Consider the following 26,475-nt stretch of genomic DNA (forward strand, 5'->3'; position numbering starts at 1 on the left):
CTAAAGCCACTTAGAGATAAACTTGACTGCAAAGTAATTTGATGGAGGAAATTATAGCCTCCTGGCTGTATCATCCACAGGCATCTGTAGTCTGATGAGATTCAGCCAGCTTTGCAAAGTGAAGGCAGCTTTTGTTTTTTAAATAAACCCTCCAAATGTGTAGGTTTTTTTCTGAACCTAAACTCAGAAATTGATTTCTTTTCCTTTAAATATTATCCTCTCCTCTTGCTCTGTAGTTTGTCTTTTTCTTAACCTACAGTAGCTCAAATAAGAAGTCACAGAGCTAAAAATGTCTGCCTCCTTTCGTGTACTAAAAATCAAATGGAGAACAGAAGCTGTGCACCGGAGAACACACAGAGAGGGATTTCATCTGGCTGAATGCACTTAGTCCTGTTCTCAGTAAACACTGCTGATGAGTACTGATTGCTGCTTCCAAATGGAGCTGTTGATGAAAAAGGGGTGAAAGTCCTGCTTGTGTACGTGGATGTAGGTTTCTTTAAAGCAAACATGGAGCACTTCATTTATTGCATTCTGGTGACTTTTCATTCACCAGTTTGAACCTTTTCTGCACTAATCTATGGTAGAAATGTCTTGAAAACAAAACAGTAAGGCTTTAGGCCTTTATGCCTTTAAAAGGTCTTGCTGCTAAGCTCTCTCTCTTCTCCAGATCTTTCAGGTCGTGAGGGTAGCAGCTTAAGCACAGATGTACAAACCTCCCTCTCCCTGGCCACCTCCTCCAGCTCTTCTGTGAGGACACTGAGGTATTCCAACCAAGATAATCTCTCTGGCATGACCTGGGCCTCGGAGTCTCCTCTTAGTTGGGCAAAGAAACATTTTAACCTGGTTTCTTAACAAGGTTCTTTATTTAAGCAAAAATAATTAAAAAGTTCTCAATCATTTTACATCAATTATGGTAATGCAGTACATTAAGGTAAATCTTTAATGACACATGTACTGGAACTGTTCATTGCTGACTATGAGAGTTTAAATGCTTGTTTTGGTAGCTTTCATGTAGCTGCCTGTTCAGGAAATTTAACTCTGAACTGTGAGCCTGAAAATAGGTAAAATGCTTTGAAATCTCTCTGCTCTGTATGAAAATAACTTTCTCTTCTCATGTTTTATTCTCCTTTCACGGTATAGGAGTGTGGCACAGTGGGCAGCAGTTGTATTTGCTGATTTCCTGATCATGAGCGCAGTGTTTGCACATACTGCAGATCCAAAAGTGGTACTCCTGGACAGGCAGACCTGTCACGATGCAGGTGCGAAATTTTTCCTCCATCCTGACAGAATCAGGAGAAAAAAATACATTTCAGACCATGCTGTCAACAAAACAATGCAACAGTGCAAGAGCTAAAAAGGGAAGGCAAATAGTTTTGCAGAGGTCACAGGTTATTGGCAGATAAGATATTAATAGATACATTAAAGTGTCCCTGGTTCTGTGTTCCATTTTAAATGTGTTTAACTTCTGTACTGGTCTTTGAGTCATGGCTGTTTTGTTTAGTTAGTAAACCTAAGGGGAGGAATCATGCAGCAACCTTGACGCTTAAAGCTGCAGTTCCTCTAATGGCCACTAAAGACTGGCTCCAAAAGTGAGTCAGTGCTAGCACTGGCTAATAACTCCACCATCTCTTCCAAATATCGTCATCAAACCCAACATAACTGCAGCCAAAATGCTAACATTGAGGCTTCAAAATTCAGAGTCCAGAAACCAACTGTAGCCATGTCCGTCTTTTATCTACAGTCTATGGGAGGAATCCCTTAACTGATGTGCCTCCTGATGGAGAGCCAAACAAAATCATCACATTGTCCTCACCAGTGCAATTCATCCCCTAAGCTTATCTCACTATGGAGCAATACAACCCTCAAAGAATTTGCCAAAACCCATCGTGAAAAACAAAATACAAGAAGAAAACAAAACAAACTAACATCTAGAAGCACGAGTTTCACAACTTTGGAACTGCTTTCAGTCTGAGGCCAGAGTTAGAAATGAACTCAGCAATAATCCTCACCCCTCTGATGACCCGTCCAGCTCGATCATGCGGCTATCCTTTGGGGTGTGCTTAGTGAAGATCTCCAAGGCCAGATCCTCATAGAGCTGCCGCTGTTCAGGATCGAGACTCTCCAGGGATTCCAGCTTGATGAAGGCCTGGGAGCAAGTACCAAAGGCGTTGTTGGCTGCAGCGCAGATAGCAAGCAGAGAGTAGATCTCTACAGGAGGGATCATGTCCTCATATTCACGCAGGTGAAGTGCTTTAAAAAAAGAATAAATTGTGTAAAGTCAGGCTTGTGCTCTGGCTTGAGTCTAGGACTGCAGCTCAACTTTGGACAGGTCCAATTACAAAACACCAAAACTATGGAAATGACAAATTCACACAACATAACACAACTGCTGAGAGCATAAAATTCTAGGCAAGGGTGACAGAGAGGAGAGTTCTGTAAACTCATTCCTGTTTTCTGTAATATTGCTGCTTGTTGTTCATGCCAGGCCAAAACAAACCTCATGCCAACTGGGAATCTGCTGGCAGCGTGCCGCCGGCAATAATCATATTCAAAACTGCTTTTTACAGACTAACAGAGGGCAGCTGTTCAGCAGTCCTGAAATATGAGACACTGAGGTTTGTGGGCTGTTCAATCGAGTAATTTATTGTATACATTAATATATGAAGTGTGATTTGGCACCTGTGCGCATAGCATTCTCCAAGTAGCCGTCATACAGCTGCCTCTGAGCAAGTAGGAAGAAGTGATATGCCTCCGCTCCTCGCCAGGCGTTGCCCACGATGCGATTGTCTGTGGATGTTGCATCTTCCTCCAGCAGGCTAGCGAGTGCATGTGTCGCCTGATTACAAACAGATACACACAATGATACAAACACAAACCTCTGTACATTACCACAGATGATGTCTTTCCATACAAGTACAATTATTTCTCAAAAACACATCACAAATAATTTATAAAAACTTTTACTGAAGAAAAATGTAAAATACACTGGACGTGTTTGGAAGAGCTTGCGTGTATATTTTTTACCTCCACTTTCTTTCCTTTGCCTTTGCTCTGCTGTGACATTTTCACCTGCTTGTGGTAATCTTCAACAAGATGTGCTGCGAGCACGTAGAGCTTCTTCACCCTCAGAGGTCGCGTCCTTTTCTTTGCCTCCTCATCTGCTATCTGCAAACGCAAGCCACGATCACGATATTCCCAAACTTTGAGAATGTATTTTTCTTTCATAGCAATCTACAATCACTTACTTAAAGTTACTTTTTGTACAATACAATTTGTATATTTAATGAAGGCATGCAAAATTTAACTTCTTACTATAAAAAATTTCTGAGTTATATATTGTACATAGGGGTGGATCAAAATATGGCATTCTTTAAATATCCTATTTTTCTCCAGCATTTTTGAGTCTTCATAAACACATGAGATATCCACAACAAATTTACAGGACTGAGAAACACATTTGAGCTCTGGTAAAAAAAAAAAAAAAAAATTTCAAACAAATCAATTTTACACCAACTCCCGTATCAACAATACAAATAAAAATACAGATGCTACAAGTAAAAAGGAAAATCACTGGTTGTTCTATTTAAGGACGTTACAAAGTTTCACAGCAGACATCACACTGATGAAAATACGCTATTCTTCCTTTGTTGTCAGTGCTTTCAGTTACCATTATTTACTGATTTGGTAGTGCTAATCTTAAGAAAAGCAGCATATGAGAGTATACTGTCTAGATGTAAGACTGCTGGTGTCATCCTCAATAATCTTCAGCATCTGTATGAAACAAGGGTCCTCTCAAGATTTTGGATCCCCAGCATTCTTTACATGTTGAGTTCCAGATGTTTCCATCGGGGGAAAGGATTGGGCTTCCCAGAGTTGGTGCTATTAGATTCAAGGAGGGAAATCTGTTCCATCCGCCATGGATTTTTAAACTAATTATAAAGGCTTCTGGCTCATGGTGAGAGTGCAGGACATTGGGCTCTGGTATTGTGTTTTGGACATCTCATTATATGTATGTATGTGCATGGACTCCTGTCTGCCAAGCAAATTTCTCCACAGGCATGTTAAAGTTTTACTTTATTCCAAGTGTCACAATCTAAAACCAGCTTTGAGCATCATCAGTATCACAGATTCAGAAGCAAAACTTCAGCAATGTGTTGTCGATGACACGCAGGAACAGAAACAAGCATCGGTACATTTTACGTGTCTTCTGAAAATTAACTGCCGAAAACTTTCAAAAGTGCACTTTGTATAAACTTTCATGGTTCATATCACAATGCGAGGCACTGACTGATTTTTCATACAATAAACCAGAATTTTTGTTTATTAATACAGTTTTGGAAATTTGAGGCAAAGGGTGTCTACAGGTAAAGGCAAGTTAAATTTAAGACTGACTTTTAAGGCCTCTCTAATTTGAGTCTCAATTAAATTTATGACCGAACTTGTTAATGGAAACATATATCAAATTAACATATTAATGCCAGTTCAAAATGAACAGTAAGGAATAACTAATTAAACATGCATCTAATGATTTCTGTAGACTAAAGAGCAGGCTGGCTGTCCAGACCTCCTCCTTCATCAAAAATGAAGCTCGTTCACATGAATAAGAACATCTACTTACCTTGAACATGAGCATGGCTGCATCGAGAAAATGGTGAGCTTTCCGATACAACTCCACCGCCTCGAGAGTTTTATTCTTCTCCAGAAGATGTGAAGCATATTTGGAGAGAAGAGATTTAATCTCCTTCATGTTGTGCGTCCTGGCCAGTTCCACTGCTTTGTTCCACTGCAGCAAAAACATTACATTTATTTCAGAAAAAAAATCTATTTATTTTTTATCATATTTTATCATATATCATATATATATTTGTAAATATGGGATTTGTCCACAGCATATTAAATATATGCCAGAATTATAAATGGAACACTTACTTGAATTTAGTCTTTAGTGAAACTCACTTTGCACCTCTCAATACTCAAACCTTCTAAAATGACCCATAGGTGCATATCTAACTTACAGCTGAAACATAAGATACTCAAACTGTCCACTCACTAATCCACGATATAGTGTTTACCACATAGCACACTAACTCGGGAACAAGTCCAGCCAGGTGTTCGTACATTTCGGACACAACATTCTTTGATATATTTTATGGAACACTTTTCAAAATCTACATCACAAAGCATTTCAGAAAATCAACAAAACATGCCAAACAGTGTAAACAAAATTAAAAAGTTTAAGTAGATCACTCTGAGTGGGTCCAAACTTTTGACTGGTACTGTATATATTATATATTTTAGTCATTCATATTTTTGACTGAGTTTGTCAAGAGGTGGGTCAAGGGGTTAGGACTATCACCTCACAGCCGGAAGGTTCTTGATTTGAATCTGGTACCAGGAGGGTGATGCAGGTTCTCGCCAAGTATTTATTACTATCGTCCAAACACATGCATGTTAGGTAAGCTGATGATTTCAGATTGGCCATAGGTATAAATGTGAGCATGAATGGTCTCTGCCTCCCATCAGGGGAGTGTAATCTGTAATTACTGAGCAGTGTTTGCAATTTTCAGTATGTGCCTACAATATCCATCACAAAAAAAAATATCAGGGAATCAAATCATTCTGAGCCAAAAGTTTTGTTTGTAAATAAAAGCTGAAACTGGATTTTAAGAGTTAAAGTTACATGCAAAGTAGCTGACAGCCTGCCTGTTTTGTTGTCAAAAATGTAGCATTAACTCAGCAGGAGAAACCGCCTTGAAGGAAGGAAGCTGGGGCTACTAATGACATCTTTTGGAAGAGACTATCAATTAAAGCACAGATTTAACATCCTTTAAACTAAATCTAGCTGTAATGTAAGCTCCATCTTACATTACTTAAGTGACAATGGGTTTTTCTGTTCTGGTGTCATATTTTCTTGAGCCAAATGGTACAGCTGCAGACTACTTTATGCAAAAGTAGAAGAGCCCGGTGAGTTTGAGATGGGCATTCACACCCCTGAGCTAAATATCACTCAGCCAGAGGTTGGGAGTGGGGGGACGGCAGGAGCCACACTGACTGCAGATCACTGAGAGCCACTCAGAAACTGTGGCGCCACAGGTTTTCTTTCCATCTCTCACCTGGTTCAGATGGACACACGTGTCGACAGCAGCTTTGGGCTGGCTGCACTTCAAGTAGGCATTCACAGCCTGTTCGCACATGCCCACTGTAGCAAACATCTGTCCAATCTCCTACAGTATAAATGTAGAAAAGAGTGCTGCAGAGTGATTTTGATTTAAGGTTACAGATTTAGAGAAATTGACACCTTACTTCTACATACGCTGCAACAAATCGGATCCACTGAGGTCTCAGATACCTAAAAGGTCCCGTCTTTACTTCTTAAATGATGATTTCATTTATTAAGGGAAAAAAGCTGTCCAAACCGGCCTGGCCCTATGCCCTGGTTGTGCAGTTGGCAGAAAGAACTGCAATCAAGCATTTGTAATAACTGGCAATGAGTCTTTTACATCACTGTGGAGGAATCCTGGCCCATTCTATTTTGCAGAATGTTTTAATTCAGCCACTCTGAAGGATTGTCAAGCATGAACAGCCTGTTTAAGGTCATGCCAAAGCATCTCAATTGGATTTAAGTCTGGACTTTGACTAGGCCACTCCAAAACCTTCAGTTTGTTTCTCAGCCATCCAGAGGTGGACCTGCTCGTGTGTTTCAGATCCTTATTCTGTTGCATAACCCAAGTTTCTTTGAGCTTCAGGGCACAAACTGATGACCGGACATTCTCCTTCAAGCCGTCCTGAAGTAGCCAAGCAGCACCAGATGTCACACTACCACCATCATGTTTGACTGTTGGTATGAAGTTCTTTTCATGAAATAAAGTGCTAGTTTTACCCCAGATGTAACGGGACTCAACCCTTCCAAAAAAATAAACTTTTGTTTCATCAGTCCACAGAATATTTTCCCAAAAGTCTTGAGTTTTTTGGCAAATGTGAGATAGGCCTCTGTGTTCTTTTTGGTCAGCAGTGGTTTTCTCTTTGGAACAATCCCATTGATGCCATTTTTGCCCAGTCCCTTTCTTATTGTTGAATCGTGAACTCCGACCTTAACTGAGATAAATGCGGCCTGCAGTTCCATAGATGTTGTTCTGAGTTCTTCTGTGACCTCCTGGTTGAGTCATCGATGTGCTCTTGGAGTAATTTTGGTAGTTCAGCCACTCCTGGGAGGGTTCCAAGTTTTTTCCATTTGTGGATTCACTGGAGTCCCAAAGCCTTGGAAATAGCTTTATAAACCTTTTCAAACTGACAAATGTCACTGACTTTGTTTCTCGTGTTCTTGAGCTTCTTTCAATCGCAGCATGACGTGTTGTTTTTTGAGAGCTTCTATTTATTTATTTATTTTCCACATAGGGTCAGGCAGGTTTGGATAGTTTTTTCCCTTAATAAATAAAATCATAATTTTAAAACTGTGTTTTCTATTTACCCGGGTTATCTTTGTCTAATATTAAAAATTTTTTTGATGATCTGAAACATATAAGTATGAGAAACATGCAAAAAAAGAAAAACAGAAATCAGGAAGGGGGCAAAAACTTTTTCACAGCACTGTATGTTTGATCAAAACTGAACATCTGACTCACCGGTAACAGCTTATGATTCTCTGGCAGAGCAATGGTCAGTCGTTCAAGGCCGTCGTAGTCCTCTAACATGTAATAGCACTCAGCGAGCCTCTCCTGGTTACGACCCTGAACGTAATACTGCACAGCACTGACCCTTGGGAAAAAAATATTTTTAAAGTTAAAGACAACTTCCAAAAGAACTGTGGCTGTGTTCTCTGCACTTCTCTCCAGATGCAGTTGAGGCTTTTAGTCAACTAAGAGTTACAAATGCTGCTGATTAAAAGTGACAAATAAAACCAAATGCTCAACATGACAACAGTTTTCTCCTGTGAGGACTCAGAAGTTAAAATCAGCCCTCCTGTGGTGTGCTGTCTCACGTGGTGCAGGTCCAGTGTCTGGTCCCTCAGTGGGCACCTTTTACTCTGTCGGAGGGTGGTGGGGGTGGCAGTTCGGGTGGGAGCCCTATAGGGCTGGGTTGTCCTGTGCTGCTGGGGGTGTGCCCTGGCGCCCTGGTTGTGCCAGCTAGTGTCCTTCCTGGGCTTTGGGTCTGTTCCCTGTCCCTTGGCTCCTGTGGTGCCAAGGCATCCTCTTCCTGGGTGCCCATGCTGCCTGGGTGGGACCAGGATGTGCTGTCTGGCCTCTGTTGAGTCTTGGCAGGGGCCTCAGGCACTGGTGGAGACCTTCCTGCATGTTTCTCACTCAGAACACTGCGGCTTGATATTTACGGTTGGTTGCAGCTACTTGGGGGTTTCTGGTCTCATATGGGTTGTCATCACCACTCTGTGTTTTGATGTCTGGACTCTGGTGATTCAGGTGACCTTGATGGGAGTGGAGGTGTCCTCAGAACATAAATCACTACAATGCCTGTCGTTGTTTCTGCTTGTTTCTTTATCCTTGCTTGAATGTTGGTATCTGGGTTTCATTGTGGTGCACTTTGCTCTCTTTGAAGGGAAATGGATGTTAGGGACAGGGAAATCACGTGTAAATGTTCACAAATTAAAACAAAAATAAATAAATAAAATAAAGGTAAAAAGTGGAATAATGTTGTATCAGAACAGTATGTATCAGAAGGTGACTGTCATGGTCCTTGACCTTTGTGTTCCTTGTGGATTTTGTGACTTCTTTTGGTTTTAAGGATCTCTTTTGTTTAGTTTGGCTCTTTTTTGTAATATTAGTTAGGTTGCTATTTTCCTTGCTCACTTATTATATCCTCTGTTTATCTTTTGGTATTCTAGTTCATCTTGGATTTGTAATACTTAAGTTATCTTTTTTCCCCTTTTGTACTTTCGTTCTGTTCCTCCCATCTTGTCAACATGTCTTCGTCTGTGTCAAGTGTGTATGTAAGCAACAACCTAAGAAAGAAGGCTTGAATAAAAAAAATTCAATACCATTTCTGTCTGTCAGCATAGTAGTCTCCGATGGCATTGTTGGCCTGTTCAAGCAGAGCATCGTCACTATCCCCAGAACCACTTTTGAGCAGGGCCAGCACCTTGAACCAGTCTCCTAGCTTGATCCTGAGGCTGATGGCGAGGTCCCTGCAGAGACAGACATGCCCATTTTGCACCATCAAGTTTAAAAAATGGATTCATACTACTCCACAACACAGTCATCAGAAATGACTCATTATATACCATAGGATACTGGATAACATGAACTCTACTACTGGGAATTTAAATGGAAGGCAGTTGGAAGATTTTTCTGGACACCCGAAACAGCCATTGTACCTGCGATCCATATCCAGGTACATGCGTTCAGCTTCCTCAAATCTGCTGAAGTAAGCTGCCACTTCTGCCTGTTTCATGGGCTCGCTCTGCAGGTTTCCCAGCCGCTTAACAAACTCAATGCCCTGATAGTCTTTGCAGCGGACAAAGGCCTGCTCGGCCGTCTTCAGGTCCAGTTTCTGGAGGGCTGCCTCAGCCAGCAGGCGCCTGGTAGGTTCAGAAAGGAGAGTGTTCTTTGGGCTACAGAAACAATTTAACATTAAAACATATAAAGAAAAATTCTTCTTCTCTCTCTCACACACACACACACACACACACACACACACACACACACACACACACACACACACACACACACACACACACACACACCAGGCATAACATTGATTATCTCTTCATCATGGCACCTGTTGGGGGGTGGGATATATTGGGGAGTAAGTGAACATTTTGTCCTCAAAGCTGATGTTAGAAGCAGGAAAAACGGGCAAGCGTAGGGATTTGAGCAAGTTTGACAAGGGCCACATTGTGATGGCTGGATTACTGGGTCAGAGCATTTCCCAAACTGCAGCTCTTGTGGGGTGTTCCCTGTCTGCAGTGGTGAGTATCTATCAACACTGGCCCAGTTTGGTCCGATCCAACAGTCGAGTTACTGTAGTTCAAATTGCCAACAAGGTTAATGCTGGTTCTGACAGAAATGTGTCAGAACACAGTGCATCACAGTTTGTTGCATATGGGGCTGCATAGCTGCAGACTAGTCAGGGTACCCATGCTGGCCCGTCACCTGCCGAACGCGCCAACAACAGGCATGTGGTCAGCAGAACTGGACCATGGAGCAATGGAAGAAGGTGGCCTGGTCTGATGCAGCATGTTTTCTTTTACATCATGTGGCTGGCCAGGTGTGTGTGCGTCGCTTCCTTGGGGAACACTTGGCACCAGGATGCACTATGGGATAAGGGAAGCCAGCAGAGGCAGTGTGATGCTTTGGGCAATGTTTTGCTGGGAAACCTTGGGTCCTGCCAGTCACGTGGATGTTACTTTGGCATGTACCACCTAACTAATCATTGTTGCAGACCATGTACAACCTTTCATGGAAACGGTATTCCTTGATGGCTGTGGCCTCTTTCAACAGGATAATACACCCTGACACAAAGCAAAAATGGTTCAGGAATGGTTTGAGGAGCACAATAGCAAGTTTGAGGTGTTGGCTTGGTCTCCAAAGTTTCCAAAGTCCAATCCATGGAGGCTCTACCTTGATAACATCTTGGTGCCAGATAACAAAGCAAACCTTCAGGGGTTTAGTAGAGTCCACGCCTCGATGGGTCAGGGCTCTTTTGGCAGCAAAAGGGGGACCAACACAATATTAGGCAGGTGGTTATAATGTTATGTTTGATTGGTGTATATAGGATTTTTATAGGTGAAACATTTTTAAATTACCAGAGTCTTGGATGTGGATTGTCTTCAATGAACTGTGAAGCTTCTTCAATGCCCACTTTTTCAATCAGTGCCCGACTGTCTCTCAGGGAGCGGATTTCAAAGTTGATGAGGTTGTCTTTGTTGGGCCTCTCTGGATCCTGTAAGGCAATATCCTTAAAATCTGCTACAAGTAAGTTTTTTACTTTGAAAGTTCAGTCACTGGGGCCATTTTTCTACAGGCTGGCCATCTTTATGGGATGACAGATGGACAAAACCTTCAAAACCCTGGATTGCAGCTCAGCCTGACCAGAATTTGCAGCAGTTGGAGAACTGCTTTATGTGCCACTATGCTAAGCTTGCAGAGGCTGTAGAGCAAATGAGAACTACTGTCACTAGCTCCAGCACAGGACGGGTGAACTGGAGACTGACGGCAGGATGAGAGACTCACTGGAGAAGCAGTTAAATGGATGACGTGGAGAACTGCCAAAACAGTGACCTGTCTAAGTGGGCCGAGATGAGTCAAGACTAGCTGGTTAGCATTGACTGAACCTTCAAAATAAAACACTTACATATGCATCTTTAATATCTTATAATTTTTCAAAATAGATACCAGTCAGCCTCTTAATCTTATTATTTACAGTCAAAGAATAAATGTGGCGCCATTATATATATTGTATTTGGGGTTCCTGCAACTTGTTTCTAATGCTTACCTTCATGATTTCATCAAGCAAGACAGATTTGATTTCCAGGTCCTCAAAGTTGCAGATGTATCCAGATGTTTGGATGGGCTCCTGTTTTTTAAATAAATCAAATATCTGTAGTACCCTCACTAAGATTCTTGTTAACATTAATGCAGTTAAAGTTTAAACTGACATCACACATACGAGCTGAGCGCTCACCTCTGGGTCTAAGTTCCTAAAAACATACATCCTGGTCTTCTCCATCATAGCGAACAGATCAGGGTTGTCGTTCGCCCATTTCATGTCCCAAACATCTTTGCGCTCAAACTTAGATGGATCTCCTGTGGATGCCTGGTTTCCTGTGCCGTTGTCTGTGGAGGCATGAACTTCCAGGTCCAACAGAGTCATTATGCCCGCGATGTCGATTATGGCCAGACGACTGGAGAAAATAAACATTATACATGACAGCACTAAGCTCCAAAATGCAACCTAAGTCAGAACATGTTTAACACAACACTCACCTTGAGTTGCAGTTTAAGGAGAGATAATGGGCTCTGTTGCTCAACGTGTATTTCTGGATGAGAACTACATTTGGGAGACTGTATTTGTGGAGCGTGCCAGACTCACGACCCTGTAGAGAAAGACAGACACACACACACACACTTATTGTTTATGATTCCAGGGGCAGACTAACTTAGATGCAGTAAGCAAAGGGCCTTAGAAGATTATGAACACCTGAAAAGAAACATGACACACAAAGTGCTAAAACATGTTAAAATCCATGAATTCTGGCGCCTGGGTGGCTTAGTGGTGAAGCTGACGACCACATACACACGCCGCGTTGCGGTGCGGGTTCGCGTCCCGGCCCGTCGCCAATTTGCCCGCGTGTCTTCCCCCGTATCTTTCCCCCATTGCCTGTCACTCTCCATTGTAGACAAAAGCCGCTGTGGCCAAAAATGCAAAAAAAAAAAATCCAAAAAAAAATCCATGAATTCTGACATGGCACAATTCTTTAAAATAAGCCTGGATCCTTGTTTCAAAAACCCAAAACTTTCTGTTACAAAATATTAAACTGACTTTATCAAAAAATATCGATCTATTTATACATTTAAATATATGCTTACTGTATAACATGGAATGAAGAAATTAATAAATAATAAAATAAAAATATAAATTCTGAACAAATACATTGGTCATATTCATATGAATCAACTCCAGTTATAACTAGCTCAATCACAGCACAGACCAGCATCTCTGAATGAAGAAAAGTCTGGTTAATATTTACTTTTCATAAGCTACAGCTTTTAACTAACTTTTTTGGGTGTGAGGTTGTTAAGTTTCTGCGGGTCATATTCTGCCCATGTGTGTCTCTTACAAATTCAGGCTTGTACATACCACAATCAGGGTCTTATCTGTAGCTGTAATGCAACAGATGGGATCTCGAGTTGCCTGAAACAGAAGCATAGACATACAGTGTCAGAATTATGATAATCCAACTTACTTTAAGTTTTAAAAAAAAATACCATCAGTAATCAGTAATCAGTAGTTAAATTAGTACTTTTCCAACCATTTATCCGTATATTTTACATGTGTCAACAGAAAAGCTTGAGTTAGAAAAAAAAAGGATAGTTAATTTCAGTGTAATCAGACAATAAGTGTTAAATTTAAACAAGAAGAGTCTCTTTAGTCCTGGTTAACAGATAAGACAGGAGATTCAAAAAATTCTTACTGGGAAGGCTTTTGTGAAATCTAGGCTGTTGTCACTGGCTCCAGAAGGAGTGCTGTCAATGTGATAGACCCTAGAGGATTAGGAAGTGAGAACACATGAGAAAGAGCCACAGAGATGAGCAGCCAGACAGACAAATAGGTGCTCATTCACCCGACATGACCTGTGATCCAGGTGTTAGGATAGACCTGGCAGAATATTAGGTCGCACCCAGCCACCGGTCTGGAAACTCGCATGAATGAAGCCTTTTCACTCCACCATCAGTATCAACAGTGAGCCAGCAAACCTGTGGTTTCATCCACTCGCTCATAGAATCTAACACAGCTGTGATCTGGCCTTCCTGTATCTTTCCATGACTTACTATCTGTCTCCTACCTGGCTTTGTATAATACCTGATATAGTCCTCATGTCCAAACTCACCTTTCCCTTCCCTCCTTCTTTGTTCTGGTCACTTGGTTGATCTCCAGGGCAGTCAGTTTTTTGGCCACTCTGTACTGCCATATGTAGAAAGCTTCTTTGGATGCAGCGATAACGTGCGTCTTAGTCATGGTAACAAAGAGTGGCTCTGAAGAAATAAAAAAGCGAGCATCCCATGAGGGAAAAGGTTAAAAAAACTGAAAACAATAGCAGATGGGACTGTCTGAGTCTAACAGTGCAAACACTGGGAAGATCAAAGCTTCTCCATGATGAAAACATCTGAAATTCAACATGTAAAAGATGCTGTGCCCTTGAGTGGACCTTCATTTCATATAGATGCTGAAGGTTACTGAGGGTGACACTGGGTTGGGATATTCGAAGCTCATCCAGACCACTGAACCCTTCAAACCTGCAGAACTCTCAAAATGCAGAAACAGAATGATCTGCAACATAAAGGCAGCCAGTGCTCACTGCTACAGGAAACTGTGGGTGGCTGGAGGTAGGATGTAAGCTCATATGTCTCTATAGATGTGGTGTGATCTCTCACATTGGCTTGAAGGCAAACACTAACCATCATCATTCCATTGCTGCGCCACAAGCATTTCTCGTCATATTTTACTCACCGATGTTGATGTATTTTGAGTCCAGTGGTGTCCCGATGGAGTTGAACAAAATCAGGACATACTAAAAAACACACAGCGGCGCGACATTATTCTGCAGGTCAACTTCAAATTCTATGTCAAAACAGAATTATCCTCCTTTTTGGGGTGTGAGGTTTTAAATTGTACATTACCCTCGCATGACTCGCAGATTCTACCTCAGCATCCTCCTGTGTGCGCCAGATTAGAAAAAACAGGAGGCGAGACAGCATTTGTGATCCTCACACTACTGTAAACCCACTATTTATATTACCTTCCCTGCTGGGTTTCTCTAACTCTGCCACTAAGGCTGGGCAATATATTGATTTTTAAAAATATATCAACATAATTTTATAAGAGACAAGTATTTATAACAAATTAGCAGTGCTTGTTTTTATTTCTCCCTCTGCACCTGAAGCTCTGGTCCAACAACAAATAATAACTCGGAAGTTTGATGAAATATATTAACTCAGTATTAAAAATGCACATGTGAGAACAGACAACAAACTTTGTGAATTTGCAGAAGCAATACACTAAGGAAATCCCTCTCTTCAGAGTCAAACTATCATTTGAACCTTGTCAGAAACAGCATATGCTGGCATTTTTGTGTGACCTTTGTGTTTAAGCGCTAGCTGCACTTGCAGACACACAACTATAAAGTTGGTAACTCCATGCAAACATCATACACAACACATTTTAGTCATTTTAGTTTTTGATACACATTGCATATAAACTTAAATACATATGTAACAGAACAAAACAATGTTTATTTGCTCCTTTCAATATGACCTCTGACCTTTGAAATGACATTTTTATATTTCATTTTGTTCAGTCTTCTGGTCTATATCGCCCAGCCCTACTGAGTCAGAGACTGAATGAGCAGTACAGACCTTTAAAGGTACTTTTTGTAAGTTTCTGTGATAAAAAAAAATAGATTTTTAAAGTTTCACAAATAACTAAAATTATCAACAGAATGTAAAAAACAATAGCAATGACTTTATTTATAAAACATGTGTGTGTCATGTTGAAGACATAAATTATTTGAACTAGAACTGGGCTGCATTTTTGTGCAATTCCAAATTTCACCAGAATATAGTGCGATAACTGGGAATTATGCTTCAGTGGGAAAAATCTACGCTGTAGCCTAAGGTGTAACCATAAACCCCTCTGAATCTGTAACCTGACGTGCACTCCCTAAAAATACAACTGCACGTTGTATCGACAAAGGCCGCAGCTACTGTGATGTTGATTCCTCCTGTGCATTTCCAGCAATTTTTTAGCTGCAGTTTTTAAATTTAATCAGTGACAAAATAACAAACATCATCTCAGTATAAGGAATAATAATCATAGCATCAATATAAGGACTCACAAATATCAGAAAATTCCTGGAAAAAGATCGCTGAAACTATCGGAATGGATGTGAGAGAATGTATAAAAAAAAGTGGAAAAACTCGAGGGACAAATATGTTTGTAACGAAAAAAAAAAAAAAAGGGTAGAGACCCAGCATTTTATTTGTTTCTATTTGCTGGCACCACACTTAAAACACCAGAAGATGCCCACATGGTAATAAACAAATAATGCACCACAGACAAGCATAATAGATTCCCACAGAAATATAAATCAGGCCTAAGTCAGTCTAACCTTTATTTAAGTTATTCTTATTTGCAATGGTGGCCTGGAAAAAGGCAAAGCCTGGTGAGAAGCTAAAAATAAATATCAAAAGTTAAACAGCAGCACAACTTCGAGAACAGAATACACCCACTGGTAAAATACTGTAAATTCTGCACAGGATAATTACAAACAGTACCTTTAAAATCTTTAAAAACTTTTAATACAGAGTAGTAACTCTAATGTATCCAATGAGTTTGTAGTGATTGGTAGAGATCTGGTTTACTCTCACTTTAAGGTCATGCAATCTATAGGTGCTCATACCTGAGGCTGGGTGTCGTCTGCCTTGCTAGCCAGGATGCAGAAGTCCCCAGAAGTGGTGATGGACATCAAGCTTTTGACATACTTGACAAACTTCTCATTGTTTTTGGTGTCCCAGAATACCACACAGTACTCTTGGCGTTCTGGCTTTGTGTAGGCGTACACCACCGTGCTGCAGCAGTAGCCCCACTGTTACAAGACAGAAAAAGGCTGGAGAGACGCACCTAAACCCAGGTTTATAATCACAGAGTGCACACCTGACCAGAACCTTTAGGTGGAGCAAAGTGTCTTCTCATGTTTCATATTCATTTTACATTGAAATATTTTGGTGTAAATATCAGGTGAAATCCTAAGCATGGTCTGCACTTGGCTAAGCACTCAGTGTTTCAAGATCCTGACAACACCTCTGTCCCAAAAGTTCTCACACAATGACTTCCACTTTGAATGAATTCACCCTCTTAAACTGTGACACTAACCAGATAGACAGGGCTAATTCTATCAAGCTAGAGATTTACCACAATTCTTTTAAAGGGTAAAAGACATTTTTCTTGAGTGTGAGGGTGTTGGCATGTACCTTATAATCTGGTCTAATGTTGGCAAAATAGATAAAAGACTCCACAGCCAGGGCAATACGCAGCCCTCCTCCCTCCCAGGCAATTCCTGACATCTGCTTCCCAGGCATTTTGAGAGTTCTAAGATGCTGCACAGACAAAGAAGATCATTAACACTGAACATTATTTTTTTTATTATTTAGGTGTCTACAGTTATAAAGAAGACATTTACGCAACTTCAAATAAACAAGGAAGGACAAACACATCCAAAGTGACACTTCTTCCCAATAATCACACTGGTGCCCATTAAAAATTAATACAAGGTTAAAAAAATGATAATTGCTTATGTTTACGAATGCTGTGTTTATTACAATGAAACAAAAAAAAAGCCATCTATTATCCATTTTCTGCTCGTCACACTGAGGCCGAATCCAAACACCCTTCAGAGAAAGCTCATTTCTGCGGCTTGTATTTGTGATTTCATTCTTTGGTCACTACCTCCAACTCGTGGCCATAGGTGAAGGTAGGAATGTAGAGCGACTGGTGAATCAACAGCTTCACTTTCACACTCAGCTGTCTCTTCACCACGACAGGTACAACATCTACATCACTGCCAAGCTACCAATCCATCTCTCCATTTCCTGCTCAACTCATGAATAATATCCTGAGATACTCCTTGACTTGGGGCAGTAACTCATTCCCAACCCCGAGTGAGCACTCCACCCTTTTCCACCTGAGTATCATGGCCTTAGACTTAGAGGTGGTAACGCTCATCCCAACCGCTTGACATGGCTGCAAACCAGCTCACTGCAAGCTGGAGGTCATCGCTTAATGAAGCCAACAGAACAGGCCGATGCATCAGGGAACTCCTAGTTTTTTAAGCGTGCTGTATAAATATGTATAAATGTGACTTAACTGCACATGGAAAAAAACGTAAAATTGGTGCACTCTGTCGAGGGTTCTTCTTTCAGCCTTTTCAGGGTGTAGCAGTTTACCAATGTTAAACTTATTATCTTGGAAATGGACCAACCTTCCACTACACAAAGCTAGCTTAGTGAAAAAAAATGGTGTGTGTTTGTAAAAGAGATTGTTGAAGACAAACAAATTGGTGTTGTGGGTTTGTTTGCTTGTTGCTGCAGAGTAAAATCTTCTTTATTTATTAAATCTGTTCTGTGGTACACACTCTCCTCAGTACTAAGGTCAGGTTGCCCTTTGGCAGATTACTGTGAGGATTACTGATTATTGTACTAAACAGTACCATATGTGCTGTAATTCCAGATAAAATTATGTAAGTCAAAAACTAGACTCCTGAGACCTGCAAAGCCCAAAGCAAGCTTACAAAACTTTTCATTCTGAACAGCGAACTTCATTTCAAGATCTGCATGATCATCAACCTCCCATGCATGCCTGGATATAACCTGGATCTTAACCTGGGTCCAAATGTCAATACCACATAGTATATAGAATATGAAAGCTCCAGCTAATATGAACCTAACCTTAAAAAGTCTTTATCCTCACCTCTCCAAATGGAGTGTAGAACTGCACCACATTGAATTCTTTGTCCATTGTGGCTCGAAGGGAACCTGCCACCGCTAGCACACTGCCACAGTGGTTCCACTGGATACTGACCACGTTCATCAGAGTATCGATACACACTGGGTCTGCAGAGGAGGAGCGTGAGCATAGACAAGCATCGTAAACAAACATTTCATTTGCCATGAGAAACATGAAAACATACAGCAGTGTGTGAAAGGATTTTTTTTTTTTTTTTGTGGCTTACTTTCATCACTTTCATAACGCATGACTTGGCATCTTCCATTATCAAAACAGATGGCAAGACATGGACAGTCTGGCTCAATGTAACCCCCACTTCCTGCATACCAGTGGATACCTGCTATACTGACAGCTCCAGTCACATTGGCGAGACAGCTGACGGTCATTTTCATCTGAAACCCAATGTAGATTAGTAACAGTCAGCACAAAGTCTGCTGTAAGTGTACAGATAAACAAACAACGACCGATCCCAAAACTCAGTAAGTCTAGCAGGGCACCTATTCCCAGCTGGAGCGCATAGTAAACAGACATTTGTTATTATGTGCCCTATTATAATTCTCCCTAAAACAAGCCTTTATTTTGGTCTTAACTGTAACTGTGAATCATGCAAAGCTTCTCTGGTGGAGCATTTAAGCTTATGCACTCACTATGAAGTTTCCTTGATTGTCGTAGATGTGTACTTCCCCACTGGCCATGCCAAAAAGGAGGATCTTGCTGTCGGGCGACCACGCCACATGAGCAAGCTGGCTTCCCTTTAGTTCCTTCCCCCAAATCCGATTTCCTTTTTGAAACCAACAAAAAAAAGATATATTCATATTTATGTTCCCAGAAAATACAAAAAATACATTTTGTTAAGTAGTCAGAAGTTTACCATCGACAGATCCAACAATGACTGCCCCATCTTCATACACAATACAGATCTTCTGCCCATCTGCATTCCAGCTCATGCTCCTCACTACTGACTTGTTCCTGTTGTTGATCATCTCCTCGTACCATGCACCTTCACAGACACAAAAATTTGACTGTACTGTATATTTTGCCTGCATGCAGGAATTACCAATAAAAAAAAATGCCTGTGAAGAGAAGAACTAGGGACATACCGTATTTTCCGGAGTATAAGTCGCACTTTTTTTCATAGTTTGGCTGGGGGTGCGACCTATACTCCGGAGCGACGTATATGTGACATTTATAACACATGAACCAAAATACTCCAGCCACTTGACATCTCCGTGAACTGCAGCTTTAAGGCAGTCTTGCGTAACCTGTGGGCGCAGTGGATGATGGATGGAGAGCACAGCTTAACAGCAACTGGGAGGATGCGCCACCCAACTTTCCTGGAAGTCATTGGATGGATCAAGAAAACATGGGCTTCAGTGACAAACCATCCTGTTGGGATTCAGAAAGGCTGGAATAATTGGAACTGCAGCTGACGACGAGTCTGACTAACGCGACACAGAAGAGGAAGCGGTGCTTCGTCTACGGAGTGTACGGAGTTGTTTAGAAGTGACACCGAGGATGAAGAATTCAATGGATTGATGGTTTGGTTAACTTGTTAGTATGTTCTTTATGCTATGGTTATCTGAATAACTTAATGTTACGTTAACATACCGAACACGTGTTCGTTGTGCGTCATGTAGCTGAATGTGCTACGTTAGCATAACGTAGGCGTAACCGTGTTCGTCCTGTTCTTTAATCCATTATTATTTTAAATTGCCGTTCAAGATGGAATTTCTGCTCTGGGTCTCGGATTATATCATCCACCCCCCCCCCCCCCCCTCCCCCAAAAAAACGCGACTTATAGTCCAGTGCGACCTATATATGTTTTTTTCTTCTTTATTATGCATTTTTTGGCTGGTGCGACCTATACTCCGGAGCGACGTATAGTCCGAAAAATACGGTACTCTGTCTGGGATAGGGTTACCGGGGCTTCACCTTGTATTCAGACACAAGATGAATGTACTTGAGGGAGAGTGCCTGATGACTGGACCTTAGCTCATGGGGCCTACTTAGGTCCAGCTAAGAAGATAATTCTCCTGTAGGTCCACCACCTGGAGGGGCCATAGAGGTCTGGTCCCATGTGGATTGGGACACAGTCATCAGAAGTGCTGGTGGTTTGATCCCCAGTTGCTAAAACTGGTTACAGAGGCAGTTGCTAAAACTGGAATGTTACCTCTCTGGTGGGGAAAGAGACTGAACTAGTGCATAAGGTTACGAGGTACTTGATTTATAAAGTTGAGCTCACCTCAATGTGCAACTCAGTTTTTGGAACCAGTCGATTGGAGAGGGGCTAGACCAGGGATCCTCAAATCCAGGCCTTGAGGGCCAGTGTCCTGCAACTTTTAGATGTGTCTCTGCTTCAACACACCTGAGTCAAATATAGAAGTCATTAGCAGGACTCTGGAGCGCTTGACTGCATACTGAGGAGGTAATTCAGCCATTTGTTTCAGGTGTGTTGGATCAGGGACACACCTAAAACCTGCAGGACACTGGGCCATGAGGCCTGGATTTGAGAAACCCTGGGCTAGACTCTGTTCCACTCTGGAGTTTCCCCTGATAAGAGGCAGCAGGTAGGGGTGGGTATACTTGTAACACACACACACACACACACACACACACACACACACACACACACACACACACACACACACACACACACACACACAGTTTGATGCTTACGTGTTGTGGTTTTCCTCTGTGGATGAGAGGATTGTTTCCCTGCACCTTCAGGTTGGTTAATGGGTCCTGACTGTTGTTTGTGCTTATGTGCCAAACAACAGGTCAGAGTAGCCATCATTCTTAGATTCCCTGGGTGGCGTGGTGAAAGGCGCCCCAGCTGGGGACTCCATTGTCCTACTGGGGGCTTCAGTGCTCACGTAGGCAATGATGGTGAGATCTGAAGGGGTCTGACTGGGAGGAATGGCCTGCCTGATCTGAACCAGAGTGGTTTATTGTTATTGGACATGGTGTTTGTTATGGACAATTTCTCCATAACAAACACCATGTTCAAGCATAATGATGCTCATAACTGCGCTTGGCACCAGGACACTCTAGGTCACGGGTCGATGATCGGTTTTGTAATCGTATCATCAGATCATCGAGCTTATTTCTTGGACCACTTGGTCTTGAGCTGGATTACATAATGAAGAAGATGCTGGACAGGCCTGGCCTACCAAAAACATATAATGAGGATATACTGGGTTTTCCTGGAACAGGCCCCAGTCTGTGCAATCTGTAATCCCCTCTCCAGCAGATCATCAACAGCATTCTGAGGGGCGCTGAGTACATTTAGGCTGAGTGAACCATGTTGCACACCTCCATTGCTAAGGTGTTACGCATGGAGTTACAGCTATAAGGTGGGAAGTACCTATCATGTTGGTAACCCCTGAACCAGATGGTAGACACTGGAGATGAAGGATGCCATCAAGCTGTAGAAAGAGTACTAATAAGTCTCGTTAGATTCTGGAGGCAGCTACCTGAAAGATGCCAGCAGGCTGAGCAGTATGTGGCTCTGGCAGTAACTGAAACAAAAACTTGGGTGTAGGAGGAGTGTAGCGAAGCCATTGAGCACCACTTGAAAACTGTGACCTGCAACTAACGTTGGTGCAGTTTACAGCCAAGTGTGAATCAGCTAGAATGAAAATGGAGAGATTTAAGTAACTTGGGGTCTTGCTCAAGAGTGAGGGGAGAGTGGAGTAGAAGACTGACAGATAGACTGGTGGAGCATCGCCACTGATGCAGATGCCATACCCATCTGTTGTGGTGACAAGAGAGCTGAGTATGAAAATAAAGATGTCAATTTGACACTTGATCAACATGGTTCTAGCCAGAAAAAAGTCACAGGTCGGCACTATTGGACAGTACTGAAAGACCGCTTCCTAGTGCTAATGGCCATGTCGCTAGTTAACTGTAATGATAGCAATCATTACAGTTAGCAGCTGAAATTCTCAGCCCAGCTCAACAGTAACTCAGCCCAGTGCAGCAACAGGTTATCAACCACTAGCTACAACCCTGTAGAGGATCCAGACTCCCCCATACAGATAAGTTGTTGAGCTTGGTAATTCAGGAGAGGCTCAGAGTAGAGCCACTACTACTCAGCATCTAAAGGAGCTAGCTGAGGTGGTTTGGGCATCTTGACTAGGATGCCTCCTGGGTGCCTCCTAGGTTATATGCTTCAGGCATGTCTTACTAGGACACGGCACTGGAGCAGACCCAGGACACACTTGAGAAATTATATCTCTTGGTCAGTTTGGGAGCATCTCAATGTCCCCCCCAGAAGAGCTGGAGGATGTGGCCAGGGAAAGGGAAGTCTGCGCATCGGAGCTTATCTTGCTGCCACCGTGACCTAGACTTAGATAGGCAGCAGAGGATGGACGAACAAACGGACGGACGGAGCAATCACCTCGGTAAAGCATCCACACAATGATGAGTCCATTCTGATCACTGGTCGTCAGCTTTTCATGCTGTTCATTCCATGTGACCACTTGCACCGCACCTGCATGTGAGGCAGTCATTATGTATTAGATCATTTTGTGATGGCTCACTTTAGATCTGTGAATACAAATATCCTATAACTGAAAACAATGACTAATCAATAACTCACCACTGTGTCCCTCTAGAGTCTGGTTCATTGACAGATTGCTGGGTGCAGCAAGACCTTTGAGTTTAGCATCATCTGTTGACAAGTTACGGTAAAAGAGATGAGACCATCAACAAGGATTTCTGTAGATTCTGAGGTTGCATTATTTTTGTAATGGTTCATGGTGTTTATCATGGTTATCAAATACAATCCTGTTTCCAAAAATGACTGGGACCTTGTAAATATGAAAGAAAGCAATGATTAAAAAAAAATCATTCAAATAGATTTGCAGATTGAAAATGGAAGAAAGAAACTATATAAAACACTGAAACTGACCAATTTCATTGTATTTTGAAAAATATTTGCTCATTTTGAATTTGATACCAGAAACATGTATCACAGAAGTTGGGACAGAAGCAACAGTAGACTGGAAGAAGAACATCTCTTAACAAATTAGATTAACTGGCAGCAGGTAAAGCTATGTAGTGGCTCCATGCAATAAAATAGAAAGCAAAAAAAACAGAACAAAAAAAAAAACATGAAAATCATTCTATTTTATGTATATGTTACACATCTTCTCAAATATGAAGAAACAGTGTACATGCATAACAACAGTAGTTTTGACCAAATACTTACAGGTGACTGAACACAGAGACACAAGAACTGAGCCAACAGTCTTATGAAAGTTTAAAAAGATTTCCACAATGCTGTAAGAGCATTTCAAAAACCCTTAAATCTGAATCACATGTGGATTACATAATAACTACGACTGCAGCAAATACACACAGCTGAATGTATGGGATGATATTAATCACAGCCACAATTACACAGCAACATATTGTTACGCTGTCAGTGACAAACTGTCACTAATGCAAAACAGCTAAACAGTGCCCAACCTACAATCAATGGCCACGTTGTTAGGTACACCTGTTCAACTACTCTTTAACATAAATATGTAATCAGATAATCATATGACAGCAAGTCAAGTGATCAGTCAGGGTCAGAATTTGGCATAAACATGAAAGCATGGATACATGAGGCTGATTTTGATGCTGCTGGTGGTGTAATGGTGTGGAGGATATTTTTTGACACACTTTGGGCCCCTTAGTACCAGCTGAAAATTGTTTTAACACCACAGCTTACTGTGTGTCTACAGTGTACCCATCTTCTGATGGCTACTTCCAATAGGATTAACATACTCAAATCACCTCAAACGGGTTTCCTGAAAATGACAGTGACTTCACTGTACTAAAATGGCCCTCACAGTCACAAGAACTTAATCCACTAGTGCACATTTGGGATGTGGTGAACCATGAGATTTGCATCATGGATGTGCAACTGTATGTGTATATCCAAATTTCAAACACAAAGTGGTTACAGGTTTGGGATCGCTGGCCTGTTTGCATGCGCTTATACTTGTAAATATATATATATATATATATTTTTTTTTTTTAATTTTAACATTATTCACTCTTTTTTAAACTATCAAAGCGGCTCTATGGTCGAGTTAGTACGGAAATCTGTGCTGCTGATTCTGCACCCCCTTACCATCTTACCTGTCTGTGTTTCCAGCTTCAATACTCTCAGAAGACCATCGTCTCCTCCGCAAGCAATGAAGCCCTGATCTTTGTTCCAGGACACACATTTTAGATGGATGTTGTTGGGAATAGCGATCTACAAGACATGAAACATAACTGTTAACCATCACTCCGTCACACCTGGCGTACTGGCGGCCAGTGAGGTGAACCAGGTAACTGAGCACTCACTTTTTTGCTGAGGTAGATAAACATGTTACACTGCACAGATAAAAAACACACGAAACTTTTCAACCTTCAGCATTTAGTCTCTGTAAGATGAATGCAGCGTTAGCACACAGTTAGCTCAGACAGTGCACTTAGCTAGTTAGCAGCTACCGTTAAGTGCCGTTAGCTGTTACTGTCTGCTAGAGACATTCATAACTTTATAGCCTCGGAAATTCGCTGCATTTAGAGTATGCAACGCTTGCAGATATATTGGAAAACACTTGAAAATCGACGTTTCGCAGCTTATGATGGCTGACTTGAGCGCTCAGAGCCTGTAGCTTCCCTCGGTCTCCCGTGGTAACCGTAAACCGGAAGCGTAGCGACTAGCTGCTCCCTGGTAGTTGTAGTTTTTTTGTTGTTGTTGTTAGCTCTGGCGACAGGCATTGTATAGAGCCCCTAGTGAGGTGATATATTTTATCATATGCACATAAGATTATTTACTGCAAATAAATACCCATTTTTAACAACTTCAAATGCACACAGGCAGCCATATTTCTTCAGTCCTAGTAATGCTGGTTGGCAGCAGCTCCTTGTTTGTTTTGTTTATGTTGCCAGGTACAATGCCTGTAAAAGCGCTGTCATAATTTGTAAAAACAAAGAGACACATCTAACATTTCCTGATTTTAAACTGTCTGACAATAATCTTACTGTCTGTGATAAGGTCAAATATCTTAATACAGATCAAAAGACAGATAAAGAGGATGGGCCTATTTGTAAGCAATGCCTTGTGATCTATGTAAAAAGCTGTCTACCATACCAGACTTTTCACTTTGGTCCACAAAAAAGTCCTCAGTCAGCCCACAAAAAAGTTTTTCACCCTTCAACCACGCAAAGTAACGTAGTCCTATTCTGGTTACAGTTCCATGAGCTAACCGCCACATACCCACTCACAACAGCCCTTTATCTCAGCCTGAAATTTATTGCTAATGCTCAATATGCTGTATTTAATAAAAAAAAATACAAGCTGAAGTAATGACTCTTTAATTTTGTTTTTGCATGTGTGTAACCTGGCCCATATTTCAAAACCATGATGAAAACCTAGTAGTTAGAATAGAATGCCTTTATTGTCATTATACAGGATGTACAATGAGATTGGAGCATCATGCAGTTTAAATGTATCATAACAAGTTTAGTTTTCTGCCACGAAACTGCCGTTCCTGTATAGGCTATAGTCTTTAGCATCATCTGTACTTTCTGTAAATTGCTTGAAATACCCTGCTGCTTGACAAGTTAATTTCCTCTAGTGGGATCAATAAAGATATGTCTGTCTAAAAAAAATAAAATTTGCCTTTGCAGCTGCATCACTTTAAAGCTCTGCTTGAAGAAATATATTCTGCTTGTCACACTCCTCTTTACATTTCAGCATCTTGTTGAAGCCTCCCCCATCTCTTGGCCAGTGTGTGTGGATCATAATCATCACAATGAAATTAAGAAAACTGTGCTCTCTAAAAATCTCACGATAAATGATACATAGACATTTGTATACATGGGCCATCATTGCAGAACTTTAAGTGCTGTAAAGCTCTTCTGTTATAAGATTGCCTTATGGGTATAACAAAAAAATAAAATAATACAGAGATGTGAATATGGCACTATCCCATTCCAATAACCCTAACCCTGCCAACAACAAACGGGTGGATAGGGTTAAAGTTTTCCATTTGCTTTCTGAGACTCCAGTTTTTGCAGATTTGGGGAAAAGAAAATCTTATTTTATTTTCCTAAAATGTAACAGACCACCAACAAAGCTTCATGAAATACTTAAATACAGTACAAAGGGTAACAACATCCATTGTATTATTCAGTTTCTCCAGTGTCTGACAAGTTTTAAACATGTTAAAATTATATAAAACATACATTTGAAAATAG

At 41.3% G+C, this 26,475-nt stretch overlaps 1 protein-coding gene across 5 annotated transcripts; it reads right to left on the reverse strand.

Moving 5' to 3' along the window:
- Positions 1 to 861: 861 nt before the first annotated feature.
- wdr35 (WD repeat domain 35) lies at positions 862 to 25,447 on the reverse strand. 5 transcript variants are annotated; one of them, XM_030719242.1, is made up of 29 exons: positions 24,721 to 24,919; positions 24,574 to 24,603; positions 24,364 to 24,481; positions 22,832 to 22,903; positions 22,631 to 22,723; positions 19,103 to 19,231; positions 18,879 to 19,012; positions 18,458 to 18,623; positions 18,196 to 18,338; positions 16,701 to 16,826; positions 16,130 to 16,315; positions 14,352 to 14,387; positions 14,182 to 14,242; positions 13,562 to 13,706; positions 13,145 to 13,214; positions 12,811 to 12,864; positions 11,937 to 12,046; positions 11,635 to 11,854; positions 11,446 to 11,526; positions 10,757 to 10,893; positions 9,326 to 9,529; positions 8,990 to 9,136; positions 7,623 to 7,755; positions 6,114 to 6,224; positions 4,619 to 4,783; positions 3,025 to 3,165; positions 2,680 to 2,836; positions 2,010 to 2,250; positions 1,130 to 1,280 (listed from the first exon to the last, which is right to left on the reverse strand). In XM_030719242.1, exons 2-29 carry the CDS (start codon positions 24,595 to 24,597, stop codon positions 1,130 to 1,132), a joined length of 3,555 nt encoding a protein of 1,184 aa, XP_030575102.1. In that variant the 5' UTR covers positions 24,598 to 24,603; positions 24,721 to 24,919. The 5 variants fall into 5 exon arrangements, with proteins under 5 accessions (XP_030575105.1, XP_030575101.1, XP_030575104.1 ...); XM_030719245.1 differs by lacking the exons at positions 24,574 to 24,603; positions 24,721 to 24,919 and adding an exon at positions 25,367 to 25,447 and having other exon boundaries at positions 862 to 1,280; XM_030719241.1 differs by having other exon boundaries at positions 862 to 1,280; positions 24,574 to 24,919.
- Between the last annotated feature and the right edge of the window lie 1,028 nt (positions 25,448 to 26,475).

This window comes from Archocentrus centrarchus, chromosome 22 (genome assembly GCF_007364275.1).
Source record: "Archocentrus centrarchus isolate MPI-CPG fArcCen1 chromosome 22, fArcCen1, whole genome shotgun sequence".
Lineage (NCBI taxonomy): Eukaryota > Metazoa > Chordata > Actinopteri > Cichliformes > Cichlidae > Archocentrus > Archocentrus centrarchus.